This window comes from Lampetra fluviatilis, chromosome 47, assembly GCF_964198595.1.
Source record: "Lampetra fluviatilis chromosome 47, kcLamFluv1.1, whole genome shotgun sequence".
NCBI lineage: Eukaryota > Metazoa > Chordata > Hyperoartia > Petromyzontiformes > Petromyzontidae > Lampetra > Lampetra fluviatilis.
Window position 1 is genome coordinate 6,446,111 of NC_136321.1, and position 18,820 is coordinate 6,464,930.

An 18,820-nucleotide genomic window follows, 5' to 3' on the forward strand; every position below is an offset into this window, starting at 1 on the left:
GAATGGCGTTATGAAATTGCTAAATTTTAGCTCTTAAAGCCTTATCCAGCAGGAGTAATTTAAGTGTTTAACTTCTTTTTCACCGCATGTAGCCAGCATAAGAGTCAGAAGTTTATTGTCCGAGCAGCTCTTTTGCGAATGTGACTCGACCAGCAGGCAGACACGGCAGCAAGCGTTAATAAACACGATCCAAAATGAAAAAAAAAACATTTGCAAACCAAATAGATCCTAGAAAACAATTGCGTAAAATTCGTATTGATTCGACCTCAACGATGCCTTCCCCCCCCCGTTCCTCCGTCCTAATCGGGGGGGGGGGACAAAACAACTTAACGCACAATAACAGCGGTTCTAAAGAAATGTTGCTCCACTTTGACATAAAAATGAGAGCTCCTTCCCTCCAGCGCAATTTGCCTCTTGCTCCTTGGCCGTACAGGAACGTAAGGCGAGGAAAGTTGTTTGCTATTCCAAGAGTGTAATAAAAAAAAGTTAAGTCGCCTAGCCTGAGATGTCATTGCCCCACTTGATTAAATTGCCTCTACGTCGCAGTAATTAAATCGTGCAAACGAGTTCATGAATTTCAAACCACTTGATATGCTTAACGCATTTGTGGGCCGTCATAGAAATGTGAAATATGAAGGGTTTTTTTGTATAAATACCCAGAATAGTTGCCAGCCTTAAAATATATATTAGTCGGCAATCTATAATATAGACTGTGTAGCAATGGTTATTAAGCTGGGTGAGTACTGGCAGTCGATAATGTCGACTGTAGCCTGGTTATTAATTTTGGTGAGTGTACTGGCAGTCTATAATGTAAACTATAGTCTACATTATAGACTGCCAGTACACTCCGATTTAGAAACAGGCTACAGTCCACATTAGTGTTTTTTATTATTATTTTTATTAGATTTGTATTATTTTTATTCACTTTTTTATTATTATTTTTCTATCTACGTGACTTTAACGCAGTCACGAAAGATTTAAGTCAAAATTAATCAACAAATTAGTTCTTCTAAGATTACATGATTCCTTCTTGTTATTTCATCCATTGCTCATAAAATATATACGGGAATGCATAATAGGTTTGTAAATTTTGCTTTCTATGTATCTATTTTAGTTCAATTCAACATTCTGGAAAATTCTGCCACAGAATGTTGTGCAACTCCTAGGGGCATTGGACTTGCAACCCAGAAGTTGCCCGGTTCCATTCAATCTCCCGGCACAGGCGTTAAAACAACGCTGCAAGTTTCTTAAATCCCAACCCTCGCCACCACCACCCAGACCCTGCCTCTCCCAGCTCTGTCCACCCAGCGGCATGAATGAGGACACCACAGTTTGTCAATCGGCATGTGTGGATGTACGTTGAACTTCTTTCGTGCCGTACGTCGCCACCTGTACTAATCTGAGGTGCAGGTGAAGGGCAATAAACTAAACACGGAAGATCAGTTCTTAAAAAATGACAGGCACATATGGAGATTGCTTGTGGCGGGGCGAACTGTGGGTACTTCTACCTACGTCTTGCAAGAGGAAAAGTAAAACAAAACTTACTCTGGTTCTTTCGGTAAAGTCACGTAGGTGAAAAAAAGAATAATACAAAAAATGAAAATAATTAAATAAAATCTCGACGTATTGGAAGCAACACAAGTCTCCGTCATCAGCTAGGACAGCCACAGCAAGAAATAATTTGCTGGAGTGGACAAGAACTGCTCGTAACAAGATATTACATAAGGCAAGAGGGGGGAGGAGCCAGGGGGGTGGGGGGCTTTACCGAAAGAACCAAAGAGTATGGATCCTTGCAGTCACGAAAACTTCAAATCTAAAAAAAGACTTCGCCTCCAGAGCAGCGTGTGGCCACAACTGACTTCTCCCCAGCGGCTCATTAATCCACCCACACGCGGCTCGATCGATGGGGCATAACGCAGAACGCACTATCACAGTAGCAAACAATAGTTAATTAGTTGTACGATAAGTTGCATGATATACGCTCAAATATATACACTTGACTCTTTGCAGAACTCATGGGTGCTTCGTGGCTATTGGTCTTGTTAAAGGTTGGCCACCCCTGGCTCTTGAAGAAGCACCTCAAGATGTCGTTCACGTAGAGGCCCCCCTTCCCTCCAGCAAATGGCTTGGCCATGCAATTGCAGCGCTGCTGCATCTTTGCCTTTTCACCTCTTTGGTGCGGCCTGGTGAAGGGTGGTTGGGGCGAGGGTGGGATCCAGGACTGATTCAGACGTAACGATTGAGCACAGGTCTCTTGAGTTAATCGTGCCGTGTGTCCACTACCCACTGTTCCACAAGAAATTGTTCCGCAAGAAATTTGCTGTGTTTTTTAAAGAGCGTTCAGGGAAGAGAATATAAATGCTCGTGTTATTATTATTATTTGCTCCGCTAAATAAATCACGTTGAATGTGTGACAATTGTTTCTATTCGCAACAGTGTTTCATAACTGCAGTGTTTGATGAGAAATGAATAAATGCCTATAAACGCGCGCACATTCACACGCACAGAACATACCTGGGCTGTGTTGTTGGCTTGGCAACTGCGGCGCGCAAATTTTGTTCTTATTTGAAAGCGCTCGCTAATGATATTTTATGTTCCCGGCCTCATTTCAGGATGAGACGGAGAGAGACCCAGCTGGAGTTGGCCAAACGGGACATCGAGTGGTTTGACACGGAGTCCAAACGCTTCATTGACTGGATGGTAAAGATGGCGCAAGCTGCCGCAACCCTGGATCAGGAATCTTCCCAATCAACACTCGGCTCTCTTGGCAAGTCCTGGCAGGTGGGTACAGGTTTGGCGCGCGTGTGTGTGTGTGTGTGTGAGCGGTTTTTTTACCTTTTATGTCATCGTTATTGCCTATGGTCACATTTACATATTGTGATGACAAGTGGAACGTTCTGAGGATTGGCTGCGCGAGATCATCAAAGGCTCGATCTTGGGCAATGTGCATGCAATCGGCAAATAAGGCGCGCTTTAATCTCGTCAGAGTGGGTCATGTGAGAAGCGACGGAGGAATACATCGGTGGGATAAAATTTCCCCCAACTCGATGAAAATCTTGCGAGGTGCGATGTGAAATGTGTTCCAGTGGCACGGCACTTTTGTGACGCTTTGAACCAACCTGGTGTAGCTGCGTGCGTGCGTGCGTGTGCGCGCACGTGGGTGCATTCATTTGTGGCGCGTGTATGGAATTTGAATGGATTTCTTGGGTTTTGACAGCTGCGCATTTGTCAGTAATTTGGAAATGGATGGTGCGCGCGCGTGCTTGCTTGCATGCGCGTGTGTTTGTGTGGGGTGCGTTAGTTTAGTGGTTGGCGCTATGAACCCGGCGAAACCGAGTTACATTCCTGCACACAGCCAACACTAGTGAAGATTAACTGAACCTTTCCTGCGTCTCCCCTCGGTCAACTCGGCCTCAAATGAGTACCTGGTGTGATGTGTAAAACATTGTCACGAGGGAGACAAAGGTGGCCAGGAATGGTGTTGTCCATGCCACCCCCTCGTGTGCCATGCCGGCCTTCATAGGTGCTCGCGAACAGCACTTACCACAAGAGTCTGTTAAAGGCTTTACGGGGATCCTCGTCTCTTTTGATTCTAAATGTCATTCAAATATTTAAACTGTGACAAATGGAATTGGTGGGAAAGACGAGGCAGTAAACACAATTTCACATCACAAGTCAGGGCTCCCAGCTCTGGTGTTGTACGCTGCCGATTTAATTAATTCTGTGCCAAGTCAGATTCAATAGGGTACTCAATCCACTGACATATTAAAAGATTACTTTTGGCCGCATAATTGCAGTTTGGTGGCTTTGGAGCCATTGAGGAATTGATTTGTAGCGGGTTGCACTCGTGATGTTTGCAAATTCTTCCCAGGCATTTTTTACAAACTCTAAACTTTCTCCCAAATCTACCACCTTTAAAAATATATAATAAACATTAAATAATCACGTGACTTTCAGTGATTTAAAGATAAAAACTAAATCCGTGTGTGGTATGCATAAATACCATCATCAGAATTCGAATCTTTATTTAGGCTGGAGGAATCCAAATGAGCTACGATGCTTTTTTTACAAATGTCCAGTAGTTAACACATGTCCAGTTGATGTCCTATCAGATCATCATTTACACTGCACTCCCCATACAGTACATTTCAAGCAGAAGTGGTCGTAGACAGTGATTGCAGACCAATTACGATGTTCAAAAATAATGTCGTTTTAAAAATATACGCAACGAATGAAAATTAACAACATTGAAAAGTTGAAAGGGTGTTTAAGACTTCCATGTTGTTCACTTAATTTTTGAGTTTTGCATATGCTGTCTGGAAAAGGATGTCTTTTAATTTTAATGTAAATTAATTAATTGTGGGTGGCTTGATAATATTCCCAGGCAAGCTTGTCCACAATTCAGACGCCAAGTTTCCCTGTTATTTAATTTCATATGCTTACCTTTAAGGGATCTGTAGCCCTCCCCCTTCCCCCCCGATACGATGAACACACAGCCCGGTCTCAGAGTCCAGAGGATTTTATCGGGTTCTTTTTTAAATCCTTTATATTAAGTTCACTTGCTTGCTTGCGCGCGCGCTTACGACCGTGCAAATCTTTCGGTCGTTTTTTAACCCACTTCCCGTGATTCAATCGAGCTGACATTTTGCACACAGACTCGTTGTGCGTGACAATTTATTTTCGTGAAAATTTTTTTCCAAAATTTTACACTTTTTAGGAAAAAATAAATTATATTTAATTACCAATTGCTTAATGGTGGCAAGCAATCATCTGACCCATAGGTGGCAGCCATCTCAAGCCAGAGGACGAGAGGACTCTAGCCGCCACACATATAAAGGATTTATAGTGAAAAACTTTGTTTTTACGGGTTAATTTTTTATGCTCGGGAGCCGTTTTGGCACAAAGGGGATGGGGGGGGGGGAACCGCGAGCTCATGCGCACAGTCTCATCTTGATATTGTGCTGGCTTGCGTGCACACGTTGTGGGAGACTTGGAGGATGAACAAGTGACCGGAGGGGGGTGGTGGTAGGAGGGGAACAAGACGATTGTGCTTTGCAAGTGACCTTGGGTTATTTCCGCGGGCCGACCCATCGTTTTTCTGAGACATTCGGTCCGGGTGGTGGACGTTGCTACGGCCGCTGGGCTGTTGCTGCTGCTGGTTTGCAGTTTGGCCAGTTCCAGATGGGGTTGTGTTTTTTTTATTTAACCTATTTTGGCGGCTAAATTTAGGAGCGTGCTCGTGTCGCCTTCTGTGTTTGTTTTTTATCTGCACTCTGTCCCTAACCTGCAAAAACCCTTGCTTCCATACCAATTTTCCACTCAATTCAAAGGGGGGCAACAACATGCTACGTTGTGTGTGGCTGTGGAATGTCATTCGAGCGCAATCTTGCGTATGTAGACATTTACCGAGGCCAGCGCTTGTGGGCTGCTGTTTTTCAAATGGCGCACATTTTGACATCGCGCAAATTTTAAAATGTGAGCACACGATGTTAACATTTTCCTTTCCATTTCAAGCGTGCCCTGGTTTAAGCAGATATCATCCCACGTTTAATGCGATTCATTGTAAAATGTCTCAAGCTTAAAATGATTTGGTTTTTTCATCACAAAATGGGTATAATTTTTTTGTCTTTTGAATATTTGCTGTCAACGTTGGCTCCCAATGTATTCACTACTGCCAACTGATAGCAACAGTAATGTATTGCACAAAGGCAGCTTTAGTTTTACTGATGGGCAAGCTTTAATGCGCTGCTCCTATTCTATGGTTCTTTCGGTAAAGTCACGTAGATAGAAAAAAATAACAATACAATAATAATAATAAAATCTTATTTTATTGTTATTAAAAAAAATCTTATTTTATTGTTATTTTTTCTGTCTACGTGACTTTACCAAAAGAACAATATCACATGAATTCCTGCAGTCACGAAAGTTTAAAGTCAAAATTGCACCGCTCCTGTGCATCACAAGGATAATTGAGATGTCGTACCGATCCTCTTTGAACTGGAACTGTTTGTCGGTATTATCGCCGTGTATATTTTTAGACGCAGGTATCACCTCTTTGCGTGAACTGCGACGCGCGGCCGTGTGCGTTGGAGATGGTACATCTCGTCCAAAGCAAAGCTTTCTTGGCAGTAAATAAAATAAATAAAAACTTGTCGGCGAAATAATTATCTGAAAAGCCGTTCATGTGATAGCATCCAGGGGTGCAATTACTTATTTGCAAAGTTTGCCTGACTATCCCCCGGCAGTGTCCTGGAGGCTTTGTCTCTCAAGGATAAAAAAAAAACGCACCAAACGTGGCCGTGCCAATTAACAAAAACACACGTCGGGTCTGATCTTGTGGTCTTTGCAAGCTGAACGGCGGTCATGCTGTAAGAGACATCCAGACGACTGATTTTGCACGGAGGGGGGGGTGGGAAGTGGCGGTGCCAGTTGGCCATCCGCAGCTCTAGAAGCTCTTCGATTTACTTTTCCACACCTGATAAATGTCTTGGAAAGTGGTATGTAGAAGTACCCACAGTTTGCCCCACCACAAGCAATCCGCATACGTTCATGTGCTTGTTTAAAACTGCTATTTTTGTGGTCAGTTTGTTGTCCTTCCCGCGCACCTGAGATTTAGCACGGCTGGCTACGTTCAGTGCGGAAGAAGTTGAACATGCATAAATACATTCTGATTATAAATGGGGATACCTCAGTTTGTCGCTGCTGGGTGGACAGAGGTGAGAGAGGCGATGTGGTGGTGGGGATGGGGGTTGGGATTTAAGAAACTTGCAGCGTTGTATTTCGATTTAAAGCTTTCGTGACTGCAGAGATTCATCTTCTTGGTTCTTTCGGTAAAGTCACGTAGAAGGGAAGTAATAAAATAATAAAATTCAAACATAATAAAATAATTATCACGACGTTTCGGCTACAAGACGGCTGCTTGCGTTGTGGCCGAAACGTCGTGAGAATTATTTTATTATGTTTTAATTTTATTATTTTATTACTTCCCTTCTACGTGACTTTACCGAAAGAACCAAGAAGTTGCAGCGTTGTTTTAACGCCTGTGCTGGGTGATCAAATGGAACCGGACAACCTCTGGGTTGCAAGTCCAAGTACCCTTAAGTGTTGCACCACTGTGGCAGCATTTGCCTGATTGTTGAATGGAGCTAGAACAGCGCCGAGATGATGGCCCTTGCCCTGCGTGGCCACTCGCGAGCTGATGACCTTGTGTAACCACTCGCCACCAGCAGCAGCAGCAGCAACAGCTGCTACTGCTGCTGCTGCTGCGACACAAACTGCGAAAAAATGTTGTCACGGCCAGAAAATGAAATGCGATGATTAATAATGAAAGGAAACCGTGTGCGGTGGGTACGACGACGAGTGTTCGAGCAGCCCCTGCGGGGGCCGCATGCACAGAGTTGCCTCTTTTGAAGGGTATATGAAGGTATTTTTTTGGGTGCAATTTCACTTGGGTGGATAAATATTTATCATGAAAGGAAACCGTATCCACTTGTTTATTTTGCGGTGTTTACGTGATGTGAACAGATGCACAGGAGCATACTCCCCGCCCCCACAAAATACGCAAGATCACCTAAATTTTCCCAACTGCTTTCACGAATATTATTACTTTCTGGGTCTTTCGGTAAAGTCACGTAGATAGAAAAATGAATTTAATAAAAAAAAATCGTATTCTTTTTCTATCTACGAGACTTTACCGAAAGACCCAAAGAGTATGAATTCCTGCAGTCCCGAAAGCTTTAAGTCAATATTATTACTTTCATTTAAAGCCCTTCATCAGTATAGTGTTGGATTAAAGCCTCCTCCCAAAGCTCTTGCTAATGGGGGTTATTTGAACTTACTTCACCTTCTTCTTGGTTCTTTCGGTAAAGTCACGTAGAAGGGAAATAATAAAATAATAAAAATTAAACATAATAAAATAATTCTCACGACGGTACGGCCACAACGTAAGCAACCGTCCTCAGGTGAAGAACAGGTCTGTCGGGAAGACGCTGTCTGACCTGTTCTTCACCTGAGGACGGCTGCTTGCGTTGTGGCCGAAACGTCGTGAGAATTATTTTATTATGTTTACATTTTTTTCCCTTTTACGTGACTTTACCGAAAGAACCAAGACGATGAATCCCTGCAGTCACGAAAGCTTTAAATCGAAATTTACTTCACCTTACTGGTCGGTGCGGGTGGGTTGGTGACGGGAAAGGACTCGTTCAGATACTTTTTTTTCTCGCCACTGACGTTAATAGTGGATGACAATCGAGCTCATTTACGCCGGATTAATTAGCGCAGCGCGCTATCTTCTGTGCCATCGCTCCCCAGACGTATTAAATTGCAAGCATTTAAATGTGCCGTAACAGTTAATTAACCGAATTTACTTGACGGTAATTTCTGAGTAAAACGCCTTTTTTTTTTTAAAGCAAAACTAACAAAGGTAACCAGTTGTCTTTTTATAGGAGAGTGCTGCAGCTCGGATATCACCCGTGTGTAGAGGCTGATGTTAGCAATGACCGGGAGTCAAACTCAGACTCCACGGCGTTCATAGTGTAGTGCACGAGCCATGATGCAACCCCACGCCGCCGTACAGAGCGACCTCTTGTTTTCTCTCCCCCCCTTCCCCACGCTGCTCTCAACTTTTTAAATCCTTTATATTAAGTTCACTTGCTTGCTTGCTTGCGCGCTTATGACCGTGCAAATCTTTCGGTCGTTTTTTAACCCACTTCCCGTGATCCAATCGAGCTGACATTTTCCACACAGACTCGTTGTGCGAGACAATTAATGTTCGGGAAAAAAAATTCCAAAAATTTTACACTGATTAGGGAAAACAAATTAAATATTTAATTACCAATTGCTTAATACTGGCAGACAATCATCTGACCCATAGATGGCAGCCATATCAAGCCAGAGGACGAGAAGACTCTAGCCGCCACGCATATAAAGGATTTATAGTGAAAAACTTTGTTTTTACGGGTTTACTTGTTAAATCCTTTAATTTAAGTTCACTTGCTTGCTTGCTTGCGCGCTTACGACCGTGCAAATCTTTCGGTCGTTTTTTAACCCACTTCCCGTGATCCAATCGAGCTGACATTTTGCACACAGACTCGTTGTGCGTGACAATTTATTTTTGTGCAACATTTTTTTCCTGAATTTTACACTTTTTAGGAAAAAATAAATTATATTTAATTACCAATTGCTTAATGGTGGCAGGCAATCATCTGACCCATAGGTAGCAGCCATCTCAAGCCAGAGGACGAGAGGACTCTAGCCGCCACGCATATAAAGGATTTATAGTGAAAAACTTTGTTTTTACGGGTTAATTTTTTATCTTCCTTGGCGAAGTGCAGCCACTCGTGCGAGCGCAGAGTCCTGGAGCGACGCATTTGGGGTCGGCGCCATTCGCCGCAGTAATTACAAAGCCCAACAACACCCCACGCTGCTGCTCGTTCGCTCTCTCTCTCGCTCGCTCGACTCGTGCCAATTGCACTTTGTTGGCGTAAAAATTGGGCACTGCAATTGCGGTCTTATACGCGAATAACTCCGAAACAAAAGTGGCCCTGTTTGTGTTGTTGCCGGTTCTGTGAAACGCTGTAAGTTCCGTCGACACAACGGAAGAAGGCACGTTTTTATTTTTTTTAAGAACTCATTCATCGTTGATGCATTAACTTTTACCCCACCTCGGGCAACCCACACAGACAAAGCGCCTCTGTGTCGATTAACAAGACTTTTGGGGCAAGTGCTGTTAGCCAGCACCTACGCACGGGCACGCACGCACACCAGACCGTGACGCTGGTGCTGTGCTGAAAGTCTCATGGAGTGATAAGGGTGAGCAACGTTTACGTTCGTCTGACATGAATCTCCATCGTGGCTTTTGAAATCGCGCGAGCACGCTGGGAGGCGAACAAGCAGTGCGAGGAAGAATAAACCCCATCCAGTCATGCTCACAGCGGCGGCTTTTGGCTGGCCATCGAACAAAGACGGTCACCACATGGTGCACTTCGAAAGCCGTCTGGAATGCTCTTCCTACCGATATTAGGAAGCCACTGGAACTTTGCACTTGAATCTAGATTAGAACTGCTTTTTGTGTTTTAGCTTGTTGTCCTTCCCCCGAACCTCCGATCAGCACGGTTGGCTACGTACGGCGCGAAAGAAGTTCAACGTACATAAGTACGTATGAGGTTCATTGGCCTCGACGAACGACTCCTCGGCACCGCAACGCGTGTTCTTCCTAAACGGAAAGGAATGAGGACGAGTGCGTAGCCTGGCAATTCCTCTTCCAGACAGAGCCTGCACTTGAGAGTGGAAAATCACTGCCTTGCTTTCCTTCCCATTCACGTTCTCAAGCCCTGCTTATTTGGAAATATTGTTTTTGATGTTAACGTGGCTGTATTCCGTAGAAAAGCGTGAGAGAAACGAGTTGAACTATAAATCAAATGACAATATAAAAAAAAACCTGCCCAACCTAAATCCTCTACGTAATCTATGCAGCGTTCTGCTGATATGAATTTGCAGGGACGAGAAATATTGATGCGGCTGAAGCTAGGCATGATGCGATGGTCACCTGCGGCGCGTGTGGTTAGTATTTCTCGTCCTTTCTACAAGAACGCTTAGGCCGCTTTATGGCAAACGGCGTTACAGCGCTGGCGATCCTGTCGCAGCTGGATAGAAAGATACCCAACAGAAGCTGGTCCAGGTCTGCTTCCGTTCAAAGTGTGCTTGTATCAGAAGTTGACCTTTGCCTTCGCCCCGCCAGTGCAATGGAAGCATTTGTTTGTTGCTTGTATCAGGCGTATTCACGTCCGACTTCCGCCGTGTTCCTTTACGTTGCATCCAACAGTGGGGGGGGGGGGGGGGGGGGAATCATCACTGGGAAGCATGAGGGATCCCAAAGGCCACGCAGTACAATTTAAATAATGTGGGCTTCTGGGTCACTGCTCTGTTCATTTGAAATAGCTGCATATTGGCTCGCATGGTGAGTCGCCCTGCATATGCTTTGTTTCCTCTGCTGCCCTGTTTACAACACAGAACTAGGATGCGCATCAGAATCTTTACTCTTTGGTTCTTTTCGGTAAAGTCACGTAGGTATAAAATAAAATAAATCACGACGTTTCGGGTATTGTTTTTGGTGCAGTTTCACTTTGGTGGATAAATATTTATCCACTTGTTTCTTTTGCGGTGTTTATACGATGTGAACAGATGCACAAGAGCATACTCACCACCCCCACAAAACACTCAAGATCGCCTACATTTTCCCAACTGCTTTCACGAATATTATTACTTTATGGGTCTTTCGGTAAAGTCACGTAGATAGAAAAATGAAATGAAAAAATAATAATTTTCCTTTATTATTTTTCTGTCTACGTGACTTTACCGAAATAACCAAAAAGTATGGATTCCTGCAGTCACAAAAGCCTCAAATCAAGATCAGAATCTTTATTTTTCTTTATTCATCCTGGAGAAATCCGATGAGCTATGAAGCTCTTTTTTTAACATGTCCAGTCAAGGGGCATGTGATTAAAGTTAAAACAACAAGCAATATATGAAAAAAAAAACTATAGGAGTGCAAAGTAAGCAAATTCCAAAAAATAAATACTCAGAATTAAACTATTATTTTACCAAGTGAAGCCCACTGCATTAGTCGTTATTTTTCAGAAGCGACCTGGCCACAAATGATAGCTCAATGAAGTGGCTTATCGCGCGGACTTTTTATAGCAGCCAAATAACCAAGCCCCCCCGGAGCCTGAGATTGTTCGGAAAGCGGTGGATTTATGTTCAAAAATGCTCGTTATCTCCGCCTCGTCCACTTTTTTTCAGTTTTCCACTGCATTGTGAAAGCCTCTGGTAGGCAATTTTATTAAAAGCAAAGCGTACGAAGTATTTTGTAACGTGGACACGGGCAGAGTTTTTAGAGCGTATTACCTAATACGTCACGTGCAATAATTTCGAAAATACGAAGACGATTATTAAACCAAACGTGTTGGGTGCGTGATGGCACAGTGGTGCTTGTTGGGCCTTAGCAACGCACAGCGACCTGAATTTTTATTACTTGTCACAGGTTACGTCAGTGGTGCGGAACATCTGAACTGATCCTTAACCCCCCCCCCCTCTCTCTCACCTCCATTTTCTAATCGACACTGACCCAGCCTGGTGAAGTATGGTCAAACAGCTCCCATATCCAAACGACGTTGGCATCCCTTCATATAGCAGTGACCGGATTATTACTGTTATACAATTTAAATATATATTTTGTGTTAATTGGTTGTACTTTTTTGCGAAACAATGTTTTCCCCTCCAGTATTGTTTGTTTATTTACAATTCAGAGTGTGTTTTGCTCTATGCATATAAACCAAGGTCTCAATTGGATTGCTAGACTTCTGGTCTCAATGGGCTCTTGCGTAGTTTAATCTATCCAAACTGCACTTCTCGTGATCATGGGGTTGTGGACCTGTTAAGCGGTGCACAATCAAAGCGACTGATGAGCCAACGAGACCTAGACGGTAACGGACATTACATTTACCTTAGGGGTGAGTGGTGGGACAACGATTAGCGCAATCAGCTGTGATCCCGGCGGCCTGGGTTCAATGATAACTTGTCCTGTGCCTCCTCTAGGGTTGCCTCGGCCTTCACGGAGTAGTACCACTGAGTGACGGCTCTGGTTTCTAAACATGAGCACTGGTGAGCACTAAGGGGCCGTCCATAAATGACGTCACGCACCTGGGGGGGGGGGGGGGGGAGTCAGACATTTGTGACGATGTGTGACGAGGGGGGGAGAGGGTTTGAGAAATGTGACGTCACATCAAAATGCGCAACTTTAAATAAATATAGAATTGTTATAACGACACTAATTTTTATTAATTTTCATGATTAACTATTTGATTATTTAAATTTACTAAGGTCACCTTTTAATTATTCCATGAAGGAGCATTTTGCTTCTCCATGGGAGAATGGAGAAGCATACATTTTGAAAAAAAAATGTATTATTGTTATTAAACATTTTGATTCTAATGATCCTACCAGGGCTTTTCATTCTTTGGAATGAATATATGATTGTTATAATTCTACTCTCCATTTTTCTTCGTTCTACTACAAGTTTCAAGTATTTTTGGTTAATTATAATTACTTTTAATATTTTAACATTATAAGATAATTTCAATATAATATTCTCAACATCTGCAGTTTTAGTTAGATGTTCAATATTTTCAAGTGAATTGTATGCTAAATTTAAGCTTTCCAACGCCTCCTTTTTAATACGCGTTTTCTCCTACAACGTCAGAGTGCAGCGCCACATTAAATACGCGCTACAATGACAATAATTTAAAGCGATTTGAAGCATGTTTTATTCTCAAAATGGAAATATGTTTTTTTTGGGGGGGAGGGGGGCAGAGCTTTGTGACGTCATATTTGAGGGGGGGTCTGACTTTTTGTGACGCCGTGTGACGAGGGGGGGAGGTCAAAAATCGTCCAAAATCGCGTGACGTCATTTATGGACGGCCCCCGAGGCAATTTCCAGCCATTGGCTGACATCGGTCGGGAGTGATTATCCTGATCAATGCCCCACTAGCGGGGTGAAATGTGATCAAGTAAACTCCTGTGGCAGCACGTGGCATAGGCAGGCCACCATCCAGCAGTAGATTGACAGAGGACTGCAAATTGTTCTTGCTGTAAGCGTGAGTGCTGCTTATTTTCGTCCCATTAATTAATTTCCACCATTTAATATATCAGCTGAACACGCAAAAGCATTAGGCACATTAGGCGCTCTTAATCTGTCTCGAGTTAAATTATGGATCTCATATTTTATTTCTTTATTAATTTAACCCACTGGTTGTGTGACGTAGTGGCTTCGTGTTGTCTCTGTCTTGGTTTGAATTTCCACCACCGAGATCAAACCACCGTCGAGTTTACAGCTCACCTGTGAACTTGGGGAGATCTTGCATTCATGGTAAAACTCTGGATGGCACTTGTATTGTTTTATTCCAGATTTGAAGCTTTCGTGACTGCAAGGATTCATACTCTTAGTTTCTTCGGTAAAGTCATGTAGGTAAAAAAATTAAATTTAAATTAATAAAAAAATTTGTTTTTATTAATTTTAAAAATTGAAATAAAAATTTATAAAAATATTTTATATTTTATTTTTATTAATTTTAATTTTTTATTTTTTACCTACGTGACTTTACCGAAAAAACTAAGAGTATGTATTGTTTTAGTTGCCTAAAAGAATATGAGAGCGAATCTTCCCTCGTATCACGTGGTTATTGAATAGTGTTGGTCAGTTCTTGTTTATGAGAGTCTATGGGTCTCTATGCAAGTCGGTTGATCTCTGTGTATGCTGAACCTCTTTTGCGCTGTACGTAGCCAACCGTGCTAATCGAAGGTACTGGGGAAGGACAACAACCTATGGGACAAACAAAGTATGTGGGTCTATGGGTCTCTATGTGAGTCTTACGTGGGTCTGCTGGTCTTCATGAGTCTATAGGTTACTGTGTGTGTCTAATTCTCTACATGAGTCTGGGTCTCAGTGTTAGTCTATGAGTCTCCATACGAATTGATGTACATCTATGGATCGCTACGTGAGGATATAGGTCTCTATGTTAATCTATGGGTCTCTGTGTGAGGCCTTTAGGTCACTGTGCGAGTCTCATCCGTAACTGGGGAGTTGAGCGGTCAGCGAATTGTAACTGCCATCACTCACATCACCAATCGTCGCTCAATACACGCTTCAGCAGGTGGGGGCAAACATTATCTGGCGGACCCACCAGATGCAATCTCATTACTTTCCAATCTCAATATATACAGTTCTAAACTCGGTCTGTGGCTTTTCAAATTCCATACGAAAGCAAATGACTAACCAAAAGGCACATTGCATGAAATAGTGGTCCTTTGCATGCCAGCATAATATTCAAATGACTTTGAACCAAATGGTCCAAATCAGTGTTAGTGGTTCGTGAATGTAAATATTGGAAATGTGAGAAGCTATCCAAGCTACAGCGGCATGGGCCAAACCCGACCCGCAAGCTCAATTAATCTGGTCCCAGGCGCCACTCCGAATTAACATTAATATGGCGACCGGAGCTGTGAAATTAAACAAAGTGAATGATCTGACGTGAGCTTGTGAAGTATGATGCGGTGAAATAATTAAGCGAACCGTTATGGTATTTTGGGTCTGTTAGGCACTTGACGCAGGGGCTGGTAACGTCTGGGGGTTGTGGGCTTGGTGTGTGAAGACTGCAGTAGCAAATAGGAGAGAGGCCCTTTAATGCTGTATTTAGTTTAACGCTCATTTCATCGGCTGATAACACCTTGCTATATAGAGGACCGCAGAGCTTGGGCAATTGTTGGCTGTGTCTCCACCGTGTGGCTGCTTCCTTTCCCACTTGTCTGCGGTTATTCGTACCTCTTAATTCGTCATCGAGTGAAGTGAGCAAATGTTGCGCGACCGTGTTACAACGGAAATCATATTTGTTTTTTTATATAAATGAGTATTTTCACAATTCTTTGGTTCTTTCGGTAAAGTCACGTAGGTGAAAATATAAATTTTTTAATTAAAATAACTAAATTAAATCACGACGTTTCGGAGGCAACACAAGCTTTCATCATTTTTATTTTCACCTACGTGACTTTACCGAAAGAACCAAAGAGTATATAGATCCTTGCAGTCAGGAAAACTTCAAATCTAGAATTATTTTCACAATTGTTTGGACGTACAATTTCGGAAACTCTAGAGTATGGGTGGGCGATCATTAGTGTAATTGTTGTGTGGGGTTTCACTTGGGTTTAGTCAACCTATGAGAACTGATGGAGATCATTTATTCACCTTTGCTGATAAGGGAGAAATGCTCGTAAAATATTGCGGTGTCTGACATACTCGCGTGAACTGACGCTTTCAACCACGTTCTCATTATTTGTTAAAATATCCATAATTTAGTTTTTTTGTTAGATCGTATAAATATAAATGTGTCGTTAAACCCGCCACCACCCGACACAGCCAATTAGTAATGTTTGTCACGTAAACAGAACGTGCCAATTCGTTACTAGTGAAGTATTGGAAAATGACGGCAGGAAACTCCTTGACGGGAACACACTTCTTTTATTAAATCTTGACTCGTAACAATACAACGCGTGGCCTCTCTTCTCACAATGCGCTTCTCTTGACTCTGGATTCTGTGCTGCCGGCTCTCTGTGCCTCGTGTAGACTCCGCGCCTCGGCTACACTCCTCTCTCGCCTCGTGTAGACTCTGCGCCTCTGCTACACTCTCCACTCGCCTCGTGTAGACTTTGCATCTCCCTCTGGCTACACCGTATGCATACTCGGCTCGTGTAGACCTTTCTCTCTCGCTGGCTACACCGTATGCATACTCGGCTCGTGTAGACCTTTCTCTCTCGCTGGCTACACCGTATGCATACTCGGCTCGTGTAGACCTTTCTCTCTCGCTGGCTACACACTATACATTACTCAGCTCGTGTAGACCTTTCTCTCTCGCTGGCTACACACTATACATTACTCAGCTCGTGTAGACCTTTCTCTCTCGCTGGCTACACACTATACATTACTCAGCTCGTGTAGACCTTTCTCTCTCGCTGGCTACACACTATACCTTACTCTCCTCTACTCTCCATTACTCTCCTCTCCGGGCTCTATCTCTGCACCTTCGTCTTCATTCTTAGATGGTTCCACTTCTGCCCCCTGCTCCTCTGTCATCACCTTATATACCCCTTCTTCCCGGGAGACGGAGCGGATGCGGACCTCAACGTCGGCACCGCTCCTCAGTTACCCAATCCCCACGCGCTATCCCTACGATCCGGTTCCGCTCAGCGCGTGTTTCCACTCCCCGACCAATCACACCGCGCTGCTACCCGATCACTCCCTCTGGGCGCGTCACCGGCACACAGCCAATCAGCAGCACTACCCCCACCCGCGCACTGACGCCTGCTCCTCCCCGTCAGCGCGCGTCACCACACACACACCCGTACATACGCGCTGGCACACGACATATACACCCAGCGCGTATCACCACTACATCACCCCCTCCCACATAGCTCGCAGCCGGCCCGGCTGCTAACAACAACCAACCGCGACGATAAAACGACAACCAACAAAAAAAAACCCCGTAACCCCCCGAGTGTGCCCCGTAACATAACACAACAACAACAACAACAAGAATAACTATGTACAGATTGACAATGAACCCGAAAAGTCAACAATAACACGATACGAGCAAATTCGAAACGAACGCGCCCCACGTCCCTGCGACTACACGCAGTGACGAGGCGCTCCAACTGCCCCGACTCCTCACGAGGCAGGTCATGCAAAGTAGCACGACCTGGCGCGAGTCCGTCTGGCTGGTCCATCATATGGGGCGGGACACTGACGACCGTCCGGCGGTTCCGGCTGCTCCAGACGGCGCGGAACGGGCCTGAAAGGGCCGGCCCCGCCGCGGAGATCCGGCCGCCGGTGATCGGCAGCTGTCAGTTCCGAGACACCTGGGAGCAGATCAGGCGAAAATACGTGTGGATCAGGCAGAGACATTTCCCCCTCGGGGTCGCCGGTCACGTCACACGCCCGGCCATCACGACACAAGGGGAGGCCATATGGAGGCGAGAACGGTTTCAGTCGGGAGGGGTGAACGTACCACCGGCGCTTTCCCCACTTTATCTGAACGCACTGGGGCCGTGCAACGCGCACGACCTCCACGGGTCCCCTCCACGGTCTCAACAATTTAGGCGACGTAGCCAAGGGTGCCTGAGGGCAATGCAGCCAGGCCCTGTCACCTGGTTTCCATTCGTGCATGGACACCTTCCGTGCCCGCAACCGTTCATTAGCAATTTGGCGAGCCCGCGAATTAAGCCGCGCGGCCTCCCTTGCCTCTGTCAGCTTGTGAATATTAAACTTAACATGTTCTGCCAAATTAGAATTAGTTCGTGGAGCGGACAGGCCAAGTTGCGTTTCTATTGGCGGGTCAGCTTCCCGACCGTACATCAAATAGAATGGGGAAAACCCCGTAGCTGCATGGGGGGCCATTCTATACGCGGCAAGGACTCCCGGGACCTGCAGGTCCCAATCTACATGTGCCTCGCACACCTGCTGGCACAGCATGGAAGTCAAGGTTTTGTGGAGTCTCTCCACCATCCCGTCAGTCTGCGGGTGGTACGGGGAGGTACGCACCTTCTTGGTACCCAACAGATCGCACACCTCTTGCAACAATTTACTCGAAAAATTTTTACCTTGGTCGGTCAGCAGGCGTTCGGGAGCCCCCTTGTCCAGGACATAGCCCTGGACGAAGGCATCCGTCACAGCCGCTGCCGACTGGTTAGCGAGAGGCCACGCCATAGGCCATCGGGTAAAGTATTCGACCCCCACTAACAAATATTTATTCCCTCTCGGCGTGACTGGGAAGGGCCCCAAAATATCGAGTGCAACGAGCTCGTTGGTACACGAGACCTGAATAGATTGCAGCGGTGGATTAGCTGCCACGGCCAGTGGTTTACGCCTGGCGCACTCAACGCACCCCTTCAGAATATGCACCACATCACTTCCCATTCCCGGCCAGTAATAGTCACGCTGAAGCAGGGCAAGCGTCTTGTTAACCCCCAAGTGCAAGAGGCGTTCGTGTGCCGCCAAGACAACCCTCCCCCTCACAGCGGAAGGCACCACGAGTGCGTTCCGCCGGGACAAACTGTCCCATTTCAATAACACGCCCCGCTCAAGTACATAGGAGCCGGTACGCTCCTGGTCCCCCTCGGGACCCCCAACCTTGCGGCGCAATGCTAGCAGCGAGCTGTCCGCCATCTGGAGGCGGCCCCATTCGCTGAGCGACAGCGAGAGCAGCGAGTCCCGACC

The 18,820-nt window shown here is 44.9% G+C and overlaps 1 protein-coding gene across 1 annotated transcript in view; it reads left to right on the forward strand.

Annotated features, from left to right (window-relative positions):
• The window catches only part of LOC144947799 (dystrophin-like), a 330,156-nt gene that overhangs the window by 111,441 nt on the left and 199,895 nt on the right, over positions 1-18,820 (forward strand). Inside the window, exon 32 of the mRNA XM_078877152.1 lies at positions 2,613-2,781. Coding sequence (XP_078733278.1) covers positions 2,613-2,781 — 169 coding nt within the window. The remainder of the gene's footprint in view (positions 1-2,612; positions 2,782-18,820) is intronic.